We start from the raw sequence: 26,945 nt of genomic DNA, 5'->3' as shown, positions 1-26,945 counted from the left end.
ATATTCTGAATTAATCACAAATAAATGAGTGAGTGAATGAATGAATGAATGAATGAATTGAATTGAATTAATAGTTGTGACTGAAGAAATACAGAACTTGGCCAAAGCAGCAACTCCCCCTGAAAATTAGAATGGATAAAGAATAAGCCAACTATTTCATGAGGCAATAATAAGTTATTTAAAACAAAGTAAAAAAATTCAAAATTAGAATTGTAAGATATTTTATAGCAAAAACAACTGACCTGCAACACAGATTGAAAAGGGGGGAAAATAACATGATATTCATATTTCAAGAAATTTTAAAAGATAACTGTCCAGATCTCTTAGAATCAGAGGGCAAAACAGAAATAGAAATAATTTACCAATTGTTTCATGAAAGAAACTCAGAAATGAAAACTATAAATGAAAATCTTCCAGGGTAAAAAAAACAACAACTTGGAATAAATAACCCAGGTATCAAGGAAACACAAAATCATACACAATTTAGCAGCTATCACTATAATTGAGACGATGACTTGAAATATGAAATTCCCACTTTCATATAAGAGATGAGTCTATTATTCATTGGGACCTATAACTTTAAATTTTGCTACTAAATAAGAAACTGTTCCGCAACTGAGCTTTCCTTTAAATGCCTACAACAATTATACTGAGAGGTAGCATCCTGGAGGTGACCCAGACAAGTTACTTAACCTGTTTCTGAGCCTCATTTTATTTATCTGCAAGGAAGATGTTTGGACTAGCACAGTGACCTGCACATATGAGTCATTTATTCAATGTTGGTTGAACTATTGTTGACTGAATTGTTTATGGGCCCTTCTAGCTCTGACAGTCTATGATCATATGGATTGTTTTCTGGTTATATTGTTCATATATTTCTTGTCTTTTCAAACATAGAAACTACTGGTTGTTCCTTCAAGACTCCTTTGTCTTCCAAAACACTGGGTCAGGAGGAATAGGAATAATCCTTGTTTCCATTCCAATTCCCATACTTCCCCTAAGTTTCCTCTAATCATCTTTACCTAAATTAGCTACTAACCTGATTCTGTTTAATAAAAATGACCTGACTCTAGAAAGTCCTAGGCTCATCCTGGTTGTTACGTGATTCACTTTGCTGAGAAGTACTCAGGAAGTAATGTGTTCTTTGATTCTCATAGTGGTTAACTTTCTACTTTGACTTATACTTCTTTCTGGGTAGTTGCTACTCATCTTAAGAAATGTGGTATGTATGTGACATTTACTCAATTAGAACTAGCTCTGACCTTCCATCTACTGGAAATTCTACCTTTTCCCTAAACTGGATATATTTTCCCTCAGCCTTAATTGCATATCCTTAGCATAATGGAGTTAATCCCTTAAATATAAGTAGACTGCAATGCCTCAATATTGTATATGATGTTTTATTATTTTTGCATAGAATACATGAGGAAATAATATATTATGTTATAAATAACTATATCATGGCTGAACACCTTCAGCTTCTCTGTCTAGGTGCTCCAAATAGTACATAGACTTCTACAAACCCAGAAATTCTAGGAAAGACATAGTTCAGTTTTAGTCCCCTTGGCCATGCCACCTGTGAACAAGTAAAGGATTAATGTAAGAAATATAACATAATTACTAATTGATGTCCAATATATGATATCCATTATAGCCAATAATTAGGTGAAAGATTCAGGAAGTCTAAATCTGGGTCTTGGATATACTATGGATCATAATATGGAACATGAACTGAGAAGAGCTCTAGGTGTAGATTTAACTCCATGACTTATATTTCTACTCCATACCATTTACTGGCAGGGATCACCAACTTCTGGTTCATAACTTATAGATTGAAGACTTGGCCATAGCAAGGACAGTGTGCTTCATTTATTTAACTCTCTTTTCTTGAGATCTTGAGATCACCTTCTGTTTTTATGTGTCTTTTATATTCAATCCTCCCATTTTATGTCTTTATTATCTAGTCAGAAATCCTTATTGTAATGATTTACTGGCTTCTAGTTCATTCTCCTTTTTTTGTTAATTTGGTACTTGATTTACAGTCTTTTCTACCCTAACTCCTACCCTTCTTACTCTGGGGCATTGCTTCCTAAAATATCCTGACATTTCAGCTTACCATGCATCTTAATTCCCAACCATCACAGCTATGTATAGGGATGGTAATATTCTTAATTTGGCCAAAATCCATGACTCTTATGGTTCCATGATTCAGAACTCAAAAATGGTTCTTTCTAACCATTACCTCCTATCCTTTATTCTTTCCCTCTGCCTGACTTATCTGAACTCTCTATTCTTTATCCTCTCAATGATCTCCAATCCTATGACTTCTCCCTGTTATCCTACTGAATTACCCCTTCTCTGGTTTCACTTTCTTCTGTTTAACATCTTGACTATGGTTGACTATTTCAATCATACATTGTCTGACACCCTTGAATTCCTTGCTCCCTTTTTCTGTCTTTCCTTGCCAAACACCTTGGTTTACCAACACCATCTTTCTTCTATTTTCCTGCTCATATGCCACTGAATACTACTAGAAGTCACACAACAATGTGATCTGTCACAAATTCATGTTGTATAATTTCAACAGAGGCAACTTGAGCCAACCTCAAAATAAGGACCTCTGACATATGCTGTGTGTGTGACTCTGGACGAGTCACTTATCCTTTCAAGCCTGTCAGTCTCCCAGGCAACTCTATTAGACTATAACTTGTAGAATACCTGCTGCTCTACATTGTTAGAGGGAGTACCATTATTGGAAATTACATAGTAAAATCATAGGTCTGAACTAACTCTAACCCCTAAGTCTCAATTAGTCTCTTTCTGCTTTTTCCTTGATAGATCTCTCATAACCTACATAGTGAATTTCTGACCTTTCTTCTGTCTTTTATCTTCTTTAACTTTCTATAATTGCTCCCCCCAACTTAATTCTTACTTAGAAAATGTTACCACCTACAACAATAAATTCCCTTCCCTACTCTTACCTTAAGCCCCTCTTCATCATCCTTTAGTCTCTTCTCCTTTGCTTCAGTTTTTGAAGACTTGCACAGTGAATAGAGCACTGGACCTGGAGTGAAGAAGATATGGAAGAAAATTTGGCCTCAGACACTTAGTTGTGTTTTCCTGGACAAGTCACTTAACCTCTGTCTTCCTCAGTTTCCTCATCAGTAAAAAATGGGGATAATAATAGCACTTTCCTCCTTAGGTTGTTGTGATGACTAAAAGAATTAACATTTATAAAACATAAACTTTAAGGCTGGTTATTTAAGTTTTTATATTTGTTTATATTTAAGTGCTAGTTATGATGATGGTGAGGAGGGAAGAAGATAATGATGATGAAGGAAAGATGGTCCTTTTGTCAAGGCCAATGCTACCACTTATATTCTTGATCCCATCTCTTCCTAATTCACTCCATTTTCCCCTCCATGATCATTTAATCTCATTTTCAGTCTCTCTTTATCCAATGGATCTTTCCTTACTGCCTGAAAACTTATATACATCTATCATTCTGATCCTTCTCTCTCACTGCCAAACTCCTAGAAAGAATCATCTACATTTACTGCCTTTGTTTCCTCTCCACCTATTCACTTTTCAGTCACTTACGATCTCCATAAAACTCCATTAAACTGGCTTTCTCCTGTGGTCTTTCCCCAGTTCTCATTCTCTTTAAACTTTCTGTAGCTTTTGGCTCTGTCAACCACTCCATCTTCTTTTTCCTTTCATCTTTCTCTTCCTTTAGCTTCTGTGGCACTATTCCATATAAGTTCTCCTTCTTGTTATCTGACCACTCCTCAGTTTCCTTTGTTGAATCAATATTCATATACTGCCCCCTCCATGAATTCTCTTATTGTATACCCTGTGATATAATTAATTTTGTGGTTTTGATTATAATCTATGTCATTCACTCCAAGATCCAGCTCTCCTGAGCCCCATATCACCAACTTCCTATTTGGACCTTTTGTACTATATTTCCTAATAGACATCTCAAACTCAAGATTTCCAAATTAGAGCTCATCTTTTCCCTTACCCATTTTCTGAACTTCCCTTTTTCTGTTGAGGGTGCTGCCATCCTTTCAGTCACACAAGTTTACACTCTAGAAGTCTTCATGAACGATTCATTTTCCTCCTTCATTTCACATCTACCAATCATATATCAAGTCTTGTTAGTTCTACCTCTACAATGTCTCTTATACCCATCATTTTCCTGAACCATAGCCTCCACCAAAGTTTAGGCCTTGACTTCTTGCCTGTACTATTGTAGTCACCTCTTTATGGATTTCCCTTATCTTCCCCCACTCTAATTCTTCTTCTTCCATATAGCCAAAATGATATTCCAAAGCACTAATTTGACCATATTCCCCTGCTCAAGAAGCTCCAGTAATTCTCCAGTTACTTCCGGGATCAAATATAAACTTTTCCAGTTTATCGTCCTTGCCATACATTACTTCTATTCATTTATGTTTGGATTTTGTCCAACTGACCTTCTTACTGTCCCTCACACATTACATTCTTTCTCCCATATTTACCTTTGCACAGACTTCCCTCCATTCCTCAAACACTCTTTGTCTCCACCTTTAAAATCTCTAATTTCTTTCAAAGCTCAACTCAGATATCACCTTCTACATGAGACCTTTCCTGACCATGTCACTCTCAAATGCTAGTGGTTCTCATCTTTAAATACCTTGTATTTACTCTGTGTATGTTTATCTACTTATATGTACTTGTTACCTCTCCTGATTGAATAATATGCTCCTTACATGTGGTATTTAGATCATTTTTGTCTTAATATCTCATTGTCTAGCTGTGTCTGACACATATTAGGCACTTACTAAATGTCTGTTGACTGATTTCATTGATGATGCAGATCACAATCTTTGCACCTATGTTACTCTTATCAGTGTCCTCTTATAAATCCTTCACAGTGGATCCACATAGTGTCAGGTGGGATGGGTGGGGTTAGGAGCCAATTCCCTAGATTTTAAAAATATTGGGTGGGTGCCAGTGTTGCACACAGAATCATTTATAGTTTACTCTTGCTACATGACCAGTTCACTGAATTTTTCATGGATACATTTCCTGGGCAATTACTTTTATTCTGCTTTTCTTACACAGTTTTTTATTGTTAATATGCTGCAACGTAGTAATGCCAACATGTTCCTTCACTTAGGGGGTATGGGAGTTCTTCAACTTTAATTTTTTGTATTTTCTGGCATTCCATACTTCATAGATCTTTAGCTACCCCAAAAGAATATTGGTAATTTTTGGTAAAAAGATTGACTTTGTTTAAGGGAAAATGTTGAGGCCATTAAAAGCACTGAACACAATAATCCCATAGGACTCATGATGAAAAATGTTACCTACCTCCAGAGACAGAACTGATGAACTCTTGAGTGCAGGTTGAAGCATATTTTCTTTCACTTTCTTTATTTTTCTTCCTTTTTTCATTATGGCTAATACAAAAATATTGTTTTTCACAACTTCACATTCTATGAGTATCCTATTTCTTGCCTTCTTAATGGGAGGGGAAGGGATTGAACAGAGAAAGATAATTTGAACCTGAAAATTCGATTGTACCACAGTGTATCAGTCTCTGTGTACAATGCTCTCCTGGTTTTGCTCCTTTCGCTCTGCATCAATTCCTGGAAGTCATTCCAGTTCCCATGGAATTCCTCCACTTTCATTAAGCACAATAGTATTCCATCATCAACATATACCACAATTTGTTCAGCCATTCCCCAATTGAAGGGCATCCTCCTATTTTCCAATTTTTTGCCACCACAAAGAGCACAGCTATGAATATTTTTGTACATGTCTTTTTCCTTATTATCTCTTTGGGGCACAAACCCAGCAGGGCTATGGCTGGATCAAAGGGCAGAAAGTCTTTTAGCACCCTTTGGGCATAGTTCCAAATTACCCTCCAAAATGGTTGGATCAGTTCACAACTCCACCAGCAATGCATTAATATCCAGACTTTTCCACATCCCCTCCAGCATTCATTACTTTCCTTTACTGTCATGTTAGCCAATCTGCTAGGGGTGAGGTGATACCTCAGAGTTGTTTTGATTTGCATCTCTGATTATAAGAGATTTAGAACACTTTTTCATGTGCTTATTAATAGTTTTGATTTCTTTAACTGAACATTGCCTATTCATGTCCTTGCCCATTTATCAATTGGAGAATGGCTTGATTTTTTCTACAATTGGTTTAACTCTTTATAAATTTGAGTAATTAGGCCTTTGTCAGAGGTTTTTGTTATGAAGATTGTTTCCCAATTTGTTGCTTCCCTTCTAATTTTGGTTGCATTGGTTTTGTGTGCATAAACCCTTTTTAATTTGATATAATCAAACTTATTGATTTTACATTTTGTGATTTTTTTTCTAGCTCTTGCTTGGTTTTAAAGTCTTTCCTTTCCCAAAGATCTGACACGTATACTAATCTGTTTTCACCTAATTTGCTTATAGTTTCCTTCTTTATATTCAATTCATTCATCCATTCTGAGTTTATCTTGGTGTACCCTTTGAAGATATTAAGGATTCTTTGAAGGTTATTAAAGGCATACTTATTTCTTCTACTAGTAAAATGTTAATACTATATGTATCATCATATGGATTCTTCCAATTCTTCAGATAAATTTCTCAAATTAGGAATTTGTTCCAGGCCCAGACTCAGTCCTTTTCTGTGCTTTAGAATGAAGTGATCAGCCCTGCTTAGTCCCTCCCTGAGGCACCTGTGTTCATGTACTGATCTCTAATTCTCTTCTTCCCATCCTACTCCCATAAGGCCTCCCTGAATATTTGAGTTCCAAAGCATTGGATCTTCAAGGCTTTCTTTGACTTCTTAGGACTGAGTGCTAGGTACCTTTCTTGGAAGCCCTGAAATGAGGTTGTTCATTCTGAGAACTATTGTGCTGTTCCTGGTAGCTTCTAGGAGTTGTGGATTTTATCACCCTACCTGGGTCACTATATGGGAAAATCTCTATTCTTGTTGCCTTGGACACACCTTCTATCATATACCTGTTTCTGGCTGTACTGGGAGATTACTGGTATACTGGTACTGGCTTTGCTAGTGGCTTCTTTGATGCTCCATACATCTGGCTGACTTTTCCAGTAGTTCTGGAGTGAAAGAAATCTCTTACTCTAATTTTTCATTGGATTTATTGATTGTTAGTCTATTTGGTACAAATTTAAGGTTTTTGCTATAATTGGTATAGAAAACTGTATGATCTGATTCCATTCAATCAGCTATTTTTATCTGGAAACTGAGGTCTTCCCTTATCCTTCCCCCACTTAATGGTATCTTCTCTTTTTTTTCTCTTTTTTTTTGAGGGGAGGTTCCTCTCAAATTATCTTATATTTAGGAGTTCTCAGTACCCTGAGCAGTTAGAGATATTTTTCCTCTACTATCAACTCAGGCTTCCTACTGGTTGTGGAAATGAATTGCCTCAGTTCCATTTAAACCACTTTAAATCAATTGCTTTTATAAAGGGATGATAAAGGCTTCAGCAACAACAAACATACAAACATTTCTTCCCAGCTCCTCAGGAGCCAACTTCTGTATTTCGGAAGATGCTGACAGTTCCAGCTACACATGCAATTGAAAAAGACTTCTAACTGGCTAATGGGAACTGTGACAGCATGTCTATACATGGACCAGTCTCTCTAAGACACTTCCTTTACATATCTTCACAGTTCTCCTGGAAGCTGTCTTTCCAGTATCCCCAGTATGGAAAAATACCGTCTGCTCCCTAGCATCTTCCATGGGAACAGGCTGATGGGATCAACTAGCACTCCATTATATAGGAATTTATTTTCTATATACATTTAAATGTGCCAGTTGTCTCCCCTACAAGATGTAAGCTCCTTGATGGAAGTGGCCATTTTTTTCTTCTTCTTTGTATACCAAGAGTGTAGCACAATTCATGACAAATGATAGGCCCTTAATCAGTACTTGATGGCTAACTTAATTTTGAATCCTGTTACACATTTAAGCCTTCTGTTTAATAGGACCTGCTAGAGTTTGTATTCAGTTGGCATTGCCTTCAAGAATTCAGCATCACAACACTAGAATTAATGAGAGAGAAGGATTTTATCTTATTTTTTATTCAAATATATTTTATTTTCTCAATTACATGTAATAACAATTTTTGATATACATTTTTTGAAATTATAAGATCCAAATTGTCTCCCTACCTTCCTTTCCTCCTCCCTCTCAGAGATGATAAGTAATTAGATCTGGATTATACATGTATTATCATGAAAAATGTATTTCCATATTGGTCATCCTTGTAAGAGAATACTCATATATAACCAAAACCCCCAAATTAAACAATAAATAAACTAATATGAAAAATAATGTGCTTTGATCTGCATCTGACTTGAACATAGTATTCTTTGTCATAAGTGCTTCAGAATTGGCCCAGATCATTGTATTGCTAAGAGTAGCTAAGTCTTTCATAGTTGATCATTGTATAATATTGCTATTACTGTGTACAGTGTTTTCCCCATTCTGCTTATTTTGTTCTACATCAGTTCATGTAGATCTTTCCAGCTTTTTCTGAACTCATCCTGCTTAGTATTTCTTAGAGCACGATAGTATTCAATCACTAACATATGCTACAATTTGTTCAGCCATTCCCCAGTTGATGGACATCCCCATAATTTTCAATTCTTTGCCACCACAGAAAGGGCTGCTACAAATATTTTTGTACAAATAGATCCTTACCCGGTTTTTAAAATTCTTTGGGATTCATATCCAGTAGTGATATTACAAGATCAAAGGGTATGCACAGTTTTATAGCCCTTTGGACATAGTTCCAAATTGCCCTCCAGAATGGTTGGATCAGTTCACAACTTTACCAACAGTGCATTAGTATTCCACTTTGCTGCATCCTCTTTAACATTTTTCACTTTCCTTTACTGTCATACTGACCTATCTCATTGGTGTGAAATGGTACCTCAGAGTTGTTTTAATTTGCATTTCTCTAATCAAGAGCGCTTTAGAACATTTTTTCATATGATTATTGATAGCTTTAATTTCTTCATCTGAAAATTGCTTGTTCATATCCTTTGACCATTTTTTAATTGGAGAATGACTTGTATTCTTTAAATATGACTTATTTGAGAGTAGGATTTTAATAGAAATGCTAATCCAATAAATTGATTCACATCCACCTCGTTTGTTATTTATTTGTATCATGAAGATAGTGATAGATGTCAAAAGGCTTTGACTTCCATTAATGAAGTTATGTTAAATCTAGTTATTTATGCCAACTTTTTGTTTTAAAATCTCTTTTAAAATATATGTACTTCCTCCTACAGTAAAAATTATAACATATCAGAAGTATATATACTTACTGTATTTTTTTTTTCTTTTTTGAGTATGTGGGAATGTGGCACAATCTCTTACTATTCTGGTCATTGTTTTTCATCTTTCTTTTTTCCACTAATTGATTTTCTAAAGTATATATTTAATAGGTGTGAAAATGACCCTTTCTTGAAGCTTGAGTTTTATATAAGACATTATGTGAAAAATGTTTTCATTTTCAAAATATAAATGTTTGAATAATATCACCACACATTTATATAGTACTTTATGATACAAAGTGAAATCAATGAGTACTTATTAAATGCTTGCTATGGGCCCAGCATTTTCTTAAGTGCTGGAGATACCAAGAGGGCAAAAATATGGTCCCTGCCCTCAAAGATCTCATTCTAATAATGGGGGAGACAGCATGCAAAAAACATACAAGATATAAACAATGGAGTGGGATGGAAGGACTAGGAAAGGCCTACAGTCTAGAAGTAGAAGGTGAGATGCAAGCTGAACTTTAAAGAAAGCCAAGGAATCTAGGAGACAGAGATGAAGAGGGAAAGTATTCCAGGCATGAGACAGCCAGCATAAAGACAGGGAGTGGGGAAATGTTTGTGGAATAGAAGACTGTTGTTGGATCATATAAGTATGTTGAAGGGAATAAATTGTAAGAAGACTGGAAAGGTAGGAAAGGGAGCATGTTGTAAAAGGCTTAAAAAAAAAAAGAAGCCAGAGCATTTTATATTTGATCTTACAGGTGATTTGGAGCCATTGTACTTTATTGAGTAAGGGTTGGGATGGAGGCAGAGACATGGACAGATCCTGTACTTTCAGAAGATTTCATTTGATTGAATTCTTCCAAAAAGAACCTTCTGAAGAATTAATCTGAGGTTGTATTATTACACCCATTTTCTAGTTAGTTAAAAGAACTCAAAAAGATTAAATCATGAGAGTTAATGGCAAAGCCAGGACAGATCTTCTGACTCTTAAGTATATGATTTTTTCCCACTGTAATATGTCCTCCTAGTTAAAGCCATATTTACAGTGAAATGTCATTTTACTTCATTTATTTATTTATTTTTATGACCCTTACCTTTCTGCTTTAGAACCAATATTTTGTTCTAATTGGTTCTAAGGCAGAAAGGTAAGGGCTAGGCAATGAAGGTTAAGTGACTTGCCCAGGGTCACACAACTAGGAAGTGTCTTGAGGCCAGATTTGAATCTAGGACCTCCCATCTCTAGGCCTAGCTCTCAATCCACTGAACCACCCAGCTGCCCCCAGAAATGTCATTTTAAAATATCATCATTTGCTGGGTTTGTACCCCAAAGAGACAATAAGTAAAAAGACTTGTACAAGAATATTCATAGCTGCACTCTTTGTGGTGGCAAAAAAACTGGAAAATGAGGGGATGCCCCTCAGTTGGGGAATGGCTGAACAAATTGTGGTATATGTTGGTGATGGAATACTATTGTGCTAAAAGGAACAATAAAGTGGAGGAATTCCACGGAGGCTGGAACAACCTCCAGGAAGTGATGCAGAGTGAGAGGAGCAGAGCCAGGAGAACATTGTACACAGAGACTGATACACTGTGGTACAATGGAATGTAATGGACTTCTCCATTAGTGGCAATGTAGTGTCCCTGAACAACTTGCAGGAATCAAGGAGAGAAAAAAAAAACACTACCTACAAGCAGAGGACAAAGGATGGGAGTAAAAACAGGGAGGAAGGACAACAGCTTGTCTACAGGGGTGGAGGGGCTATGATCGAAGAGAGACTCCGGAATGAACACCCTACTAGGAAACCAATAGCATGGAAATGGGCTAGGGTTGAGGATGCATGTGACACCCAGAGGAATCACGCATCGCCAATGGGAAGGGTGGGGGGAGGGGAGAGGAAAAAAAAGGTAATCTTTGTTTTTAATGAATAACGTTTGAAAATGACCAAATAAAATAATGTTTTAAAAAAATATCATTATCAAAATTTTGAGTACTAAAAATGCATTTTCTTTGTATTTATTTACAAAGAACTTAGTAATTGTAAATTTGATAACGTCTCTAATATGTAAACTTTAGACAAATTAATAACTCTTGGTGAGATTTAATTTAAACTTTATTATTCTTTTCAAATCAGATTTCTTCAAAGTCTGGAGGCTATAGCATTCTGAAGTTACTATCTGGCACCACTTCAGAGACCTTCAATGATTGTAAGTATTTTCCTATTTTTTATGGCAGATATGTCTAGTAACTCTTTTGTAGTCATAATGATTTATGAAACTTCAATTAACTAGTTCCTGATTTATTTAAAATAATTTTGGGGACTTTGGGGGATCAGTATATATTTAATCAGACTTCATGATGATCATATTTATGAAAAATCAGGTTATATTGTTTGACCAAAGGTAATTATTTTATAAGAACTCATTAAAAGTAAAAGGATCTCTGAATTGGAAATCAGAAGTACTGGATTCTAGCTCTTCCATTAAATAAAAATAGGTTACTTTGAATAATTCCTTTAACTTTTCTGAATCTAAGTTTCCTTGTTAGGAGAATAAGGATAATAAAAATTGTATTTTCTCTGTACAGAATTATTGTGAAGAAAGTGCTTTGTAAACATAAAAGTAATTTATAAATGTAATTTATTTGTTTATCTTTTTAGCCTGCTACTCTATGTCCAAGTTTTTTCATCTGTACAATAAGAAGCCTGGGCTTAAATATTCTCTTAAATCTTTCCCAGTTTAAAAATTTTAATATAATTTAATTCTAAATCTGACTTAGATCATGGTTATACAATCTTTCACAAGTGAGAGGGCAAATAACCAATGGCAGCATTGGGGAAGTATTGGCATCCATGCAGAGCTCAGGGAGCTGCTCTGTTTCCCCTCTTCCCTACGCCAAGGACATTTTTGCATGCCCAAAACAAGCACTTCCTCCCTCAGCTCTTTGTGGTAATGGGCTGGGAGCTCATAGGCAGCTTGAAATTGCAGTCTGGGCACACAAACTTGAATACCTTCACCAACACTGTCCTATAGCAAGGAAGGCTTAAATAAAAAATATCTCTCTAGTCTTCACCAGTTAGAGATTAATTGAAAATGAAGATGTTCTATAATAAGGAAGACTTGAATCAAAAATATTTCCTCCAGACTTTACCAGTTATAGATTCTTTGGTTTAATAAATTCCTCTTTAAAATAGGAATAGCCTCAGGGAAGGTTAAACCCTATAGCATTCCCATCATAATTCAAATATAATTTGAAAAACCTTATTTAGATAATCAGGAAAGGATTCATGTTAAAGGTAGCAGTTGAGTTGAACCTTGAAGAAAAAAAAGGAAGTCTAAGAGGCAGAGTTGAGGAGAGATCCATCATTCCATGCATGTGGTTCAGCCAGTGAAAATGCTCAGAGATGAAAGGTTGAGTGTCTTGTTTGAAGAAGAATGAGAAGACCAATGTCAGTGGAGTCATGTGATAGGTATAAGGTATAAGAAGACCGGAAAGATGCAGGCTCAGGACAGGGGTGTATTTGATCCTAGAAGTAATCTCTGTGTGTGACAGTAAGTAGGCCAGCATGGGGAAATTGTAGAATCTGTGGAAGGGAGTACAGGACAAGAAAACAAGGAAGGCAAGAAGGGACCTAATTGTGAAGAGTATTAAATGCTAAACAAAGAACTTCACATATAATCCTAGAGATAATAGGGAGCCACCAGGTTTTACTCAATAGGAAGTATGACATGGTTAGACCTCAAATGAAGGAAAATCACTCTGACAGTTGTGTGGTTGTCTAGAGGACAGGATAAAGTAAAGAGAGACCTAAGTCAAGGTAACCACTTAGAAAACTAATGCAATGGTCCCAGAAAAAGGTAATAAAATCCTGAGCTAGAGTGGTGGCTATGTGAGAGGAAAGAGGAGAATTCCCTTAGTATAAAAGAAATATTTTGAATATAGAAATGATATAATTTGGCAGCTGAATTAGATATTTGAATTGTAATAATGGCTAGCACTTATGTAGATTTGAAGATGTAAGAGAGGAAATTTAGACTCAGTCTGCCAGAGTAACAAGACAAGCGGGGGTAGGGCAAGAAGAACAGAGAATTCCAGAGAAAGAACAGAGAAGAGCTCAGAAGATCCAAGCAGTTAACTTCACTTCTCTTTGGGAAGCCTTCAGGAAGGTTGCTCTGAAAGCACCTCTGAGCTCTGGTCATCCTTCTGGGAATCCAGACCCCCTGAATCCAGCGGAAGACAGCAGAAGGGGATAGGACTTTTGATCTAAAGCTATCCACCCCAGGAAGATTTCCTCTCCAACCCTCCAAAATAGCTCTTGAACTTCCTATTATAACGAGGACAGTTAGAAGTCAAGACTGCTCTCACAATTGACCCCAGAGGGTCAGGCAGGCACAGCCTGACCCTGCAGGATTTGGGGAGAAAGGGGTTCAATTGTTAGATTTTAGAGACTTCCTATTTTCCATTTTCCCAAAACCTTATCCCTCAATCTCCCTTTTTACCCTTTGTGTGTTCCTCAAATAAATAGCTGTTCTATAGATCTAATGCCTGCTCATAATATGCAGGGGAAGGGACCAGAAGCTTTGGGGAGGAGAACTATATTTCCTCCCCAAGGAAGAAGAAGCTGTTTAGTCCTGGATTTACTTCAGCCCTGCCTCTGAAGAAAAGTAGTCAGTAACTCTGAAGATAGCTAGTGTGGGTTTATTGAGGAAGGAGAGGAAAAAACAATCCTCTACCCTTTAGCTCCATTTCATCTCTACCACACTCTGATCCTGAACTCAGTGGTGGGGGACTCCATCCCTTTCCCCCCTCTATTACAAAGATTTCCAAAGCACTATAAATATATTATCTCATTTGATTCCTACAACAGTCTTCAAGGTAAGCACCACTATTATCTTCATTTGACAGATAAGGGAAAAGAGGCTTAAAATAGCCAGTAAGTGACATAGTTGAGCAATTAAGTGACAAAGTGGATAGAGTGCTTGGCCTGCAGTCAGGCACACTCTTCTTTTTGAGTTCAGATCTATTCTCACTCACTAATTGTGTGACCTTAAGTAAGTCACTTATTGTTGTTTGTCTCAGCTTCCTTATCTGCCAGATGAGATGGAGAAGGAAAGGGTAAACCACACCAGTATCTTTGTCAAGAAAACTCCAAAGGGATCACAGAGTCAAACATGTCTGAAAAAGGAACAAACAACAAAAAAATGGCTTAGTTGGGATTCAAACTAGGGTCTCTGACTCCAGACTCAAACTGTGCCACTCAAGTGAGATTGAGGAACATGGGATGACAGTGAGATTATAAACCTGTAGAACAGAAGATGGAGGTGCCATTAAGAGTAATAAACAAATTTGAAGAAAGATTTAAGAGAACATAATTAATTCTGTTTTGCACATGTTTGAGGTACCTATGGGGCATTTAGTTTGAAATGTTCATTTGGCTGCTTGTGATGGAATTCATAAAGGACATAGATACATAATTGAATGGGAACTGATGAGATCACCAATCAAGAGTTTATAGAGAGAATGATTGTAGGGAAAAAAACTTGACAAAGTGCCTCACTCATTTTTGTTAAAATCCCTAAAAAGCATAGTGATAAATGAGCCATTTCTTAATTGGTATGTATATCTGTCAATAGCCAGAAGCTAGTATTATATGTAATGATATAAACTAGAGGCCCTTCTAATAAAATTAGGGATTAAGAGTAGTAACTAGGTGACTCAGTGGATAGAGAGCTAGACCTGGAGATGAAAAGTCCTGAGTTCAAATCTGGCCTCAGACATTTCCTAGCTATGTGACCCTGGGCAAGTCACTTAAACCCCATTACCACTCTTCTGTCTTGGACCCAATACATTGGGCTGATTCTGAGAAGGAAAGTATGGGTTAAAAGAAAGATTAGGGACAAAGCAAGGATGTCCGTTGTCACCACTATTATTTGACAGTATTAGAAATTCTATATAACCTATAGCAATGATTAATACAAGAAAGAAATTAAACAAAATTGGTTTTTGCATATAACATGAGTTTTTCATAGAGAAACAGTCAACTAAAATTTATTCATTGAAATAATAACTTTAGCATAGTTACAAAATATAAAATAAACAAGCAAATCAGCATCCTTTATATATACAACCAACAAAATCCAGCAGAAAGAAAAATTCCATTCAGAATAGCTAAAGAATCAATAAAATATTTAGGAACCAAGACACATTTAGGAACTATATGAATACAGCTACCCAGAACTCTCCAGAAACATATACATACTTATTAAACAGAGATTGATTAATTACACAGTTTTACCTAAATTAATTTACTTATTTAATGCCAACCTGATCAGACGACCAAAGTATATTATCTCAGAGAGCTAGAATAAATAATTCATCTGAAAGAACAAAAGGTCATAATATTCAAGGGAAATCATTGGGTGGGTAGGTGGGGGAGTACCATGCAATAAATATCAAAACTATTTGGTACTCGTTAAAAAATGGAGGAGGTTGGTGAACTATAAATAGGTATATGACATGGAGAAATAAATGAACATTGAAGCATACTGTTCAGTAAACCTATCTCCTGTTTAGTAAAATTTACTGGGAAAACTGGAAATCAGTCCAGTAAAAATTAGGTTTGAACTAAAATCTTATACTATATACCACATAAGCTCCAAAATAGATGATAGATATCATCAAATTAGAGATTAAAGGAACAAAATGCCTTTTGAAACTATTGTAAGGGGTAGGGGTTTTTATAAAAGGTTGAACTGGATTATTTAAGAATAGGGTTGCCAGGAATTTAATTCATTCCAAAGAGTTTTTTTAACAATTTATAAAATATAGAAGAGTGAAAGTAAGAAAATCAGAGAGAGGATGGGGTAAAATATCTAGGCTACACACTAAGTATTTTGCTCCAGCCCAGGGCTCAACCCAGACAGGGCTAATTAGTCCTTAGCTGGAGAGGCCTCAGCTTTGAGCCTAGGACCTAGGGATGCAGGGAGCCTCTCTCAAGAGGGTAGGTCTCTCCTGAGGCTAGTCCTTCAGAAAATCCAGGAAAGGAGTCAGCTATTTCACTTACCAAAGTCAGTCCAAAGGGAGAGATTTGAACAGTCTCAACAAGTCCAAGGTTTCAGGTACAGTAAGCAGATTCATCAGCCTCCAACTGGAACTCAGAACTCTGAAGAATGAGAGAACTCCCATCACAGGAAGTTGTAACTCCTTTTAAAGATTTAATTTCATTTTCACAATGGGGTGGGGGGGAGTTAATTTAATCTTCACACTATGGATAGGGAGAAGAACTCATGTCTTGACAAGGGATAAAGAAGATCACAAAAGATAAAGATAACAGCTTTGCTTGAATAAAATTGAAAAGTTTTTACACAAAAAAGTCAGTGGAGTGAAAATTAGAAGGAAAACAGTTCACTGAGTTGCTACAGCTGACTGACAAATTTCTCTAATAATGATCTGTTATCTAATATCTATAAGGAACTGGTTCAAATATAAGAATTAAAGTCATTCTCCACTAGATAAACAGTTAAAGGATATGAGAAAAGAAATGCAAATTAAAACAACTCTCTTTCCATCTCAATCCCTCACTTATTGGCATAGATGATGAAAAAAAGAGACAGACAGACAGACAGAAACAGAGAAAGACAGAGAAAAAGAGACAAAGACTGAAAAAAGATAGAGAGGAAGGAAGGAAGGAAGGAAGGAAGGAAGGAAAGAAAGAAAGAAAGAAAGAAAGAAAGAAAGAAAGAAAGAAAGAAAGAAAGAAAGAAAGAAAGAAAGAAAGAAAGAAAGAGAAAGAAAGAAAGAAAGAAAGAAAGAAAGAAAGAAAGAAAGAAAGAAAGAAAGAAAGAAGGAAAAGGAGCCACTTGTGCAAAAGTATCTATAGAAACTTTTTTGATTGCAAAGAACTAAAAATAGGTGAAGTCCATTAATTGTAAAGTGGCTGAACAGATCATGTATATACATGTAATAGAATCTTATTGTTCTATAAGAAATGTTGAAAAGGATGGTTTCAAAGAAACCTAGGAACACTCATATGAACTGATGCTGAGTGAAGTAAGCAGAACCAGAAAAACAATTTATATACTAACAATATAAAGAAAACTTAGCTTTGAAAGGCTAAGAACTCTAACTAATGCAATAGCTATTCATAACTCCTGGAGAACTTATGGCAAAGCTATATAGTAAAACATGCTATATACTTTGTGACAGGAGGGTGCTAGAGTCAAGGTGCAGAATGGGACATATACATTTTTGGACCTGACAAATATGAGCATTTGTTTTGCTTCATTAGGATTATTTGTAATAAAAATTGTCTTTCTTTTTTTCCATAGTAGGAAGGATTTAGAGTTATTTGGAATGTTGCCACACTTTACTTGCAAAAAAAAGAGGAAATTAAAGATGGCCATTGAAGGGTTTTTTAATGCATGCCCAAGAACAAAAGGAAATTCAGAATGAAATGAAGACAAGCATAATAGCTTTTAATGTTGAATTTATTATATTTTTAAAAAGCAAGCTGTATATAATAGAAATTTATTATTTCAGAAGTAATCTTTTTCTATTCTAATTTTATATGTAAATTTTCATCTTTTTGCTATCTATCAAGTTCAGAATTAAGGAACACTGGGGATAAAGGGTAGTATTGGGAGAACAGGGCCCAGGACAGAACCTTGGGGAGTGTTTACTATTAGTGGGATTGACATCAAGATTCAACAAAGGAAAATGAGATGGAGCATTTAGATTTTTGGGATAATCAAAAGAGAAATTTGATATATCAAAAAAAGAAAAAAATAGAAAGTATCCAAGAGGAGGATGGTCAACAATGCCAAATACTACAAAGAGGTCAAGAAAGATGAAGACTGAGAAAAGGTCATTAGATCTGGCATTTAAGAGATCATTGCTAACTATGGATAAAGCAGTTGCAATTGAATGATGTGATCAAAAAGCCCAATTGCAAAGGGTTTAGAAAACAGTGAGAAGAAAGAAAGTTAAGGCATTGAATACAGATGGCTTTTTTCAAAGAGTTTAGATGAGAAGGAGAGGAGATAGCTATCAGAAATGGTAAAATCAATTTTTGTTTTTATGAATGGGGAGAGATAGGCATGTTTCCAACAATAGGGAAGAAACCAGTAGTAATAGAAATGTTGAAGAAGAGAGGCAGGGAAGTTGATAATGGGAGCAATATGATAGAAGGGAAAGTATGGATTGAAATCAAGAGTGCATATAAATGGGAAAGGCCTTCTGTTCATCAGTTAAGGAGAAGACAGTGAAGGATAATATTAGAGGAATGTGAAATGAGGAGGAGTTCTCTGTAAATTATCTCAATTTTTTTTTTCAAAGAAAAAGGTTCTACCTTGGTTCTACTTGTTAAGAGGTTAGGGATGTTCTAGGAAACTGGAAGAAAGATGAGAAGGTTTGGAACAGTTTCAGTAATGAGTAGGATAGAAAACTGATTATGAAGTAGAATTGCCTTGCTACAATGAGAATCCAGCTGAGATTATATAAATTAAATTCGTTGTGGATCCAATCAGCAAAACTAAATGACTTCCTCTAGCTTTTTGCACTAACATGTGAATAGAAATAAAGGAGGCCGATAATGAGAATTTTGTACAATCAGAAATTGTCAAAGTATGATCTTCAGGAGGGTAAAGGGGCAAAAGATTTGAAAGAAGAGAATGACATTGAGTTGAACAGATTTGCTAAGGGACAGAGATAGAGGGATTAAAAATCCCCACAAAGATGAAGAACAAGGGGGTTGTAAGGCATAGAAAGAGACTGATAAAAATCATAATTGAAAATTTCAGAATTCATGAAAATGTTAGAGGAACATTTTTTATAATGTTCTCATAATAAAGCTAGATGAGAGCTAGTTTATAAAGGGCTTTAAATACTAAATTGAAGAGTTTATATTTGAAGTGTTGGTATTGGTGGCATTTTCCTAAGGAGATAAGACAATAGAAATTGAATGATATAATTTGCTTCGCTGCCAATAAATATGAAAGATATTGTCATTTTAAATACTTAATATGCCTTTTAAGGATTATATAATTTAAAATCAGTTACATATGTTAATCCCTTGGTGATTATTTAGAGCATTCAATTGTAAACTAAAATTAGTCAAACTAGTATACTGTGAAATTGCTATCTGAAAGCTGGAAAGTATCTAGAAGAGGACAACCAGGATGGTGAAGGGTCTTCAGTTTATGTCATGTTGTTATGTCATTGGTTGGAAGAAATGGAAATATTTAGCCTGGAGGAGAAAGGGCATAGTAGAAGACATGATAGTTGTCTTCAGGTATTTTAAGGGTTGTCATGTAGAAGAAGTTCCATTTAATATATATAGTATGCTAGCCCTAGAAGCCATTAACAATTAAGTTAAACAGCATTTAATAAGAATTTTTAATGTCCTAGATCAGTGATGGGCAACCTTTTGAACCTGGTGTGTCAAAATTTGCCAAAAACCAAGCATAACTCAGTTGGTATGTCACTTTGGGAAAAAAAAAAAACATAATTTCATGATATTTATAGTTTAAATAACAAAAATATATAATTGTAATGTATAACTGTATTTAGTAAACCAAAAACTAATTATTTAACTTACCTGCTTAGTGACTTCTTTGTTCATCTGTTGGTTTCTTTTGTTGGTCTTGATATTATTTAACTTGTGTAGGGTGCCATGAACTAAGCGAGGGGGAAGGGGAATTCTTTAACCTGCCTATTAGTGACTTTTTTGTTGCTGAATTTCATGGGCTAAATCTTTAATTAAAGGTTGGTATTTTGTACACTTCAAGCCCAAGTCTAGTAACCCAGTCAGATAGGAAATAAAGTTAGTCTGGCATTACCTGTAATAATTTATTCTAGAATATTAATAGTGGTATCAAACTCAAATAGAAGTAGATTCCTACTGGCCACATGCTGAGTTAGAAAACCACAGATTAATATTATCTGTGTTTTATTCTAGTTTTATTTTATAAAGTCACATTCACAGCTCTGTAGTTTACAGACTCCATTCTTTTCTGCTTTTTGACTATCAGGACAATTGCCCTTATCTATTTTGGTGGTACCTCTGCTGTTCTTCACAATCTTTCAAAGATCAGTATCAAAGATCAGATCTCCATTCTTTTAGTACTTTTGCATACATCTTTGGTAGATAACCTAAATTAATCTAGGGCAGCCAGGCTTTCTCTTTCTATGTCCTTACTTAAGAATGTGTGAAAAGAAAAGCAGTACTAAAGATAAGCTGAGAGGCAGTGGTGTAGAAGAAAAGGACCAGAGGAAAAATGAGGAATTGTGACAAACTATCTCATTCTAGCCCCACTTCCAGTCATCCAGAAGCATTTGCCTTCACTTGTGACATATCCATCCCACAGTGAACAGTTTCCCTTTCAGAAACTAACCAAAAAAAGCATTTCTAAATTCCAGTAATATCTGATGGCAGTAGTAGTATATATGAAATGAAAAACAAATACATCTTCATGTTATATTGAGTGTATTAACCTATTCTAGTTTTAGTGATTCTAAAGATGAAGTGTTAGTGAGCATTTCCAGCAAGACAATTTACATTTACAAGGTACCAGGAACTTTAACTAATTTGATTTATATACTCTCTAGTTGTTGCAGGAGAGCTTTACAGTAAAAACCCAAGGACTGAGACAGGTAACCTTTGCAAGAATGCAAGACTCCAAAACTTAGCTTAAAAATAATAAGAAAAATCTATTAATTTAGAAGTCATGTTGAAATAGTCAGGAGACAGTGTGCAAGGATAGACACTGCCTCCCAGAGGAGATGGGGTAAAGGGGATTTTATGCCCCTTTCACAGCAGGAGTTACTGGATAACTAAAGGGGGATGGGGTGAGTTAGGAATGAGGTGATTCATTGAGATTGAGAGTATAAGCAATGTTCTGTTAAATTCTAAGGATGATTAATTCAGGTACTACCCAATGATAATCAAAGTGGAACCAGAAAGTGAATATCTATGTTAATTGAAGATCTAAGGGAAAGTCCAAAAGGAAGGGGGCTAGGGATGGTGAATTCTCCTAGAAAGGAATTTCTCATGTCCCCTTTGACCTAGAACACTTTGGAGTTTGGGGTATCTTAGGGGAAGACTGAACCCCCATATCAAAGCCTCATGCCATTCAGATAGTATTTAATCTTTTTGTTGATAGTTGTAATCCTTTAATTGTACAAAACATGTTTAATTCCACGTACAAATCCTAAATTCTTGAGCATCTAAACATGCAATACTTTTTATTATTTGGAGAGGAGAAAAAAAATTAAAGATCCATAAAGTTGGAAGACTTAAAGTTAATATAATCCTAATTCCTCTTAAAGGAGGAGGAAACTCAGGTCCTAAGATTTATGACATTTCTTTTTTTCTCCTTTATATATTCTGCCTTAGTAATAACACTTAAGACAAGAGGGCAAAGGCAAAGCAATTGAGGTTAAGTGACTTGCCCAGGATCACACAGCTAAGAAGTGTCTGAGGTCAAATTTGAATCCAGGTCCTCCTGACACCAGGCCTGGCACTCTCTTCACTGTGCCACCCAGCTGCTCTTGAAATCTCTATTGTTTAGCCTTAGGGGATGAGAGTTTCAGAACACAGATGAACCTACACTTGTCCTCTCCATTTCTTTCTTTGCATCCTCTAGAACAAGAATGATTTTGATTTTGTTTTTGTTTTTGTATGCTCAGTGCCTAATAAAGTTCCTTAATAAATGCTTAATTGAATTGAATCCTCTAAAATAAATAGCCAATGGGGGGGGGGGGTGCAGTTGGGTGGCTCAGTGGACTGAGAGCCAAGCCTAGAGATGGGAGGTCCTGTGTTCAAATTTGACTATAGACACTTCCTAGCTGGGTGACCCTGGGCAAGTCACTTAACCCCCATTGCCTACCCCTTACTGGCTCTTCTGCCTTAGAACCAATACCCAGTATTGATTCTGAGATGGAAGGCAAGAGTTAAAAAAGAAAAGAAATATATAGCTGCTATCTACTGTCTATTCTTTTATTCCTTGCAGTGGGCAAAAAATGAATCAATTCATGACAGAAGGTGGATTTAGAAAAATAATTGTAAGACTGTATACAGTTCATATGTTAAACTTTTTTCCTTGTTAGTTCTAGGAATTTTGAACAGCAGTTTCTTCTATTCTTGACATACATTGAAATGGAATGAGACTTAATGAAAAGGTGCTAAACTTATGTGACTGCTTTCTAAAACTATTTACATAAAATTAATCAGATAATTATGACTTTTGGGGCACCCACTAGGACAGAAGCTGTAAGATCATGACCTATGAAACAGGTTGAATGGATTTTTCTTATTCAATAATTAACAGAGCCTTCTCAAAACAAAGATATTTATTGTTCCCTTAGCAGTATCAATTTAGGAAAGCAAATCCAAAATTCTTAAGCACCAATTAATGGTACCTAATATAGGAATTTTTGTCTGTTAGAAATGGTGCATAAGATCTATACACCTCTTTTAAAAATTGTCTTGACAGAAAATTCTGCACCGGTTTCCTAGCAAATAATGAGGATATTTACCACATCTGAAATAAAAATTCTTAATGCAATAAATATTATAAATTGAGGTAACTCAATAAATCATCCATATAAAGGAGTCATAGAATTTCAGAATTGGAAGGTCTCTTAGAGACCATCCAGTCTAACTCTATTCATTTTAAAGAGTGGGTTCAAAGGATACATTTTTATAATAATGATATGAATGAGGAGATTAACTACAAAATATTAAATATATTAAAATTCACTATAAAGTGTTTAGTCTTCTCAAGATGAAGAGAATGAAATGGGACTGGACAGGTGATTTTATTGATACAGTTTCTACAGTGTCTAGGTTTAAAGAGTTAGTTGCTGGGGGCATTGAGAGTTGATATACCTTTCCACGAATCATAGTGCCAAGGGTATGTCAGAGGGGGGACCTGATTCTGACTCTGAGAGCAACACTCTGCCTACTAAACCTTGATCTTTACTATGTTGTACCCTATCAGGGAAGAATATTGCATTTCTTTTCTCTACAATGGAAATATGGAAAATATGGCAGTATTATAAGGTAATTTCTCCTGGCTGAAGAAAAAAGTAGTTAAACAACACTAGAATATATAATATTATTTATATAATATATATATAATATAATATATAAGAGAATTTTGCTATTAAATAATTGATAAATTATTATTAGCATAGATAAGTGACAGGTTTTTAAAGACATTAGGCTATGAAATATAAAGGCCTGTGTTTTTACTGAATGTATTCTGACTATGCTCTATTCTGTCCTTATATTTACAAAAGCCATTTAGATTTACATGATGTTGTAAAAATTATTAGTGTCTTTGATTGTCTTTTCAGATAAATCCTTCTGTAATGGAAAATGATTGAAAACAAGGGGCCTCGTGTAGCTGACTATTTTGTTGTAGCAGGATTGACTGATATTTCAAAGCCTCTTGAAGAAGAAATTCACTTCAATGATGCATGTCATAAAATAGCAAAACCAAAAGAACCTATTACAGATGTAACAGTTATTATTAAATCTCTTGGGGAAGAAGTGCCAAGGGGTTTTACATGTATAGATGTTACCCCAACTGGATTGTCAGCAGATCTCAATAATGGAAGCCTTGTTGGACCACAGATCTACCTTTGCTATAGAAGAGGAAGAGATAAGCCTCCACTCACTGATCTGGGGTATGTATATTTAAAAAGTATTATGGGCAGCATTAAAAATGCAAGTTGTAGAACTTATATTTATAGCTAATAGGAGATAATCTGGTGGAAAGTGTCAACCTTGAAAAACACAGAACTACTAAAGAAGTTAGAAAGAACAAGTTGTTAATAAGCACAAAGAAGACAATGCTTTGATTGGCTACTACACAGTCAAGTGCTAGATACTACATAGGACAAAGCTCTGGTACTCTGGGAACAATGTCTCAGGGAAAAGGCACCTTGAAAGGAGATTTTCCAAAGAGCTGAAGAACTTGGGGTCTTATATACCTTTGGGGGAATATAGGACTGGAAGGTTCAATTGATAGGCTTTCTAATGGACACAAAGGAAGGACTACCTGGGAGAGGCTGATGCTTTTCAGTGGATACTAGGAAAGGATGAACTCCAGCCTAGGGCTGGATTACCAGGGAGTAGCCTCTGATACAATGGAAGAACCATCTAAGACAAAAGGGTACTTAAGATTTGATTATATCTACTAATTCTATCTAAACTGATATTATAAGGTACTTTAAAATTTATTGTTCAGTCCTTGACAAGTGGAACTTCCCTTAAGACAAGTTCAGAGGGGACTGGAGCAAACTTGAGGGTTCCATAAACACAATTGACAAAAGTCTTTCATATCCCATTTACTCTTTATGGCATTTTTTCCTTATTCATTGCTTTTTTCCTCATCAAGTACCTTGATATTCTGGGAGTAGAAAGAAAGTATCTGCTAAGGTAATATCCACTAATTAAATTGTCATCTTTCCTAAGAATATATGGATTTTGAAAAAGGACCACATACCAGAACTGTGTTTAGCCTGATCTTGGTTTAATAATTGTAGAATTTGAGGTATCCTCCAGGAAAGTTTCTTTGGAGTGAGATGGGAAGGGGAAGTAGGTAGGCCTTTGCTTTGATCTAGTAGTGAGAAAGTAAGTACTCTGCAGTAATTTTGTATTAGATGGGAGGTGGAGGAGAGCTAGCAAATAGCTATCATTAAGTATTAGAAAGGCTAGCTTGTTAATGAGTAATTAGCCTTATTTCTTGGCTCTCCAAGGAAGGCATAGTGGTTGAAGAATATAACAAAGAACTTTCTCATAATTAGAGCTGTTCTAGAGTGGGACATAATGCTTTGGTAGGTCAAGAGTTCCCATCACAGAGATTTATTAGTGGGGATTCCATGTTTGCTGGGATCTGGGCCTAGATATATAAGCTGCATAGATAGTGTTTATAGGTTATTTTCCAACTCTGAGATTCTCTCATTCTTTGACTAATTTTGCTCAGTCATTGAGAAAAAAGTCAAAGTCTTAGGGCAAAGAATTTCTTCCTAATACAAATTAAAATTTCCTTGATTACTAAAGGTGAATGTGAATGCTTTTCCTTCATATTTTAATGTTCAGTGTTTTCTGAAGAATTGAGAATGAATTAAAGTCTGCCTTAAATTCATTCTAGCTAGATGAGTAGTTTTATACCTTTAATAACAAAATAATTATGTTGAGCAATAATTTGCCTTTTTATTTTATATTTTATGATTTTTGATATTTGATTATAACTTTTAAAATAGTTTCAAAATGACAGCTATATAGTAGTTTAGTATTATGTCAGATATAGGCAGCAGAGTATAGTGCAAAGAACCGTAGATTAGGAATCAGGAGTTTCACCTCTGTTATTTCATCTATCTGGGCCTTAGTTTCCCTAGCTATAAAATGAAAAAATTGGACAGGATTAATCCTTGCCCTCCTATAATTAGGACAGGGCTAAAATTACCCAGAAGTATTTATGAATGCTCAGATCCCAGGTAAAATTCTTCTACAACCCCTAACCTCCATTATTTATAATATTAGAGTGGCAAAGGATAAGGAGCATTTCCAAATAGCATTAAAAGTTTTTTTTCTTTATACTATGATCTGAAGCCTTCTCAAATTCATCTCTTAACTTAATATTCTGTTTACTAGTACTAGCTAGCTGAACCATCAGCATCAAGCCAGTCTACAGCAGTAGGAGGGTCCAATTAAATGCCCCTAGTTCTCCTAGTAGTTCATCAACACTCACCCAGACAGAGACAGTGATAAAAAGAGGAAAGATGATGTTAGTTTCCTTCCTTATATTAAATCTCATATTTTTGTGTTCCATAACCATTTCTGTACCCCTCTTAGTATAAAATTCCTGCAGATTTCCTGTCTCTAAGGTCCTTTTCAACCTAAAATTTGTTGTGTCTAATATATGATCTGGAAAATTTCAATATAACAATATTTGAATGAGAATTTTATTAGTTGGGGCAGAGAATTTAAGATGTTAACTTCTAAGGTTAATGAGAATGTATTCAGGGTTGAAAAATTCAACTTAAGTCTAACAAACAAAATGCACTAAAGGCAGATTAGGTTGTTATATTTTAAAATATTTTGCAGAAGTGAAAAGTCTTTGCACAAGTATTAATCTATAATTTTTTATGGATACTTAAATCTTTTACAAAATTTATTTCAATTTCATGGATTTGTTTGTCTTTGGTTTTCGTGTAATTCATAGATTCATAGATTATTTAGAAGAGAAAAAATTCTAAACCTTTTCTTCCTTCCTATATACCAAATACTTAAAGTCTTCTATTCTTGTAGCTTTGATAAGACAGCTGTGATCATTTGTTACCAGAACTCCTTTCTAATGATCCTGGAAATAGTACCAGCCCTTTCCTTTCTCAGTTTTCCTTCTTTAAAACCTTCAGAAGTGATAGGAAACATAAAAAACTACCACCCAAGAAGCCCCATACAGCAGATCTACCCATGCTTACCACCTCCCCCCATTTAATGGGGAGAAGTGAATGAGCAGACAGGAGGAAGGGCATATTCAGAAAATTTAGGCATGGGTAGTGGGGGGGGGGAGGTGCAAATTGAAATTTATGCCAATGGTATAGTTTTTTCTTCTTAAGAAAGCTTCTTTAGC

General features: G+C 35.4%; 1 protein-coding gene across 8 annotated transcripts in view; it reads left to right on the top strand.

Annotated features, from left to right (window-relative positions):
• The window catches only part of DENND4A (DENN domain containing 4A), a 174,222-nt gene that overhangs the window by 19,577 nt on the left and 127,700 nt on the right, over positions 1 to 26,945 (top strand). For all 8 annotated transcript variants that reach the window (XM_007479594.3, XM_016427162.2, XM_016427160.2 and 5 more), the window contains exons 2-3: positions 11,438 to 11,510; positions 23,659 to 23,991. In XM_007479594.3, the coding sequence (XP_007479656.1) occupies positions 23,681 to 23,991 (311 nt within the window). In that variant the 5' untranslated portion in view covers positions 11,438 to 11,510; positions 23,659 to 23,680. The remainder of the gene's footprint in view (positions 1 to 11,437; positions 11,511 to 23,658; positions 23,992 to 26,945) is intronic.

The sequence above is a fragment of the Monodelphis domestica genome, chromosome 1, assembly GCF_027887165.1.
Source record: "Monodelphis domestica isolate mMonDom1 chromosome 1, mMonDom1.pri, whole genome shotgun sequence".
Taxonomy (NCBI): Eukaryota; Metazoa; Chordata; class Mammalia; order Didelphimorphia; family Didelphidae; genus Monodelphis; species Monodelphis domestica.
Note: the sequence above shows the minus strand (reverse complement) of the source record. Positions and strands in the feature narration are given on the sequence as shown.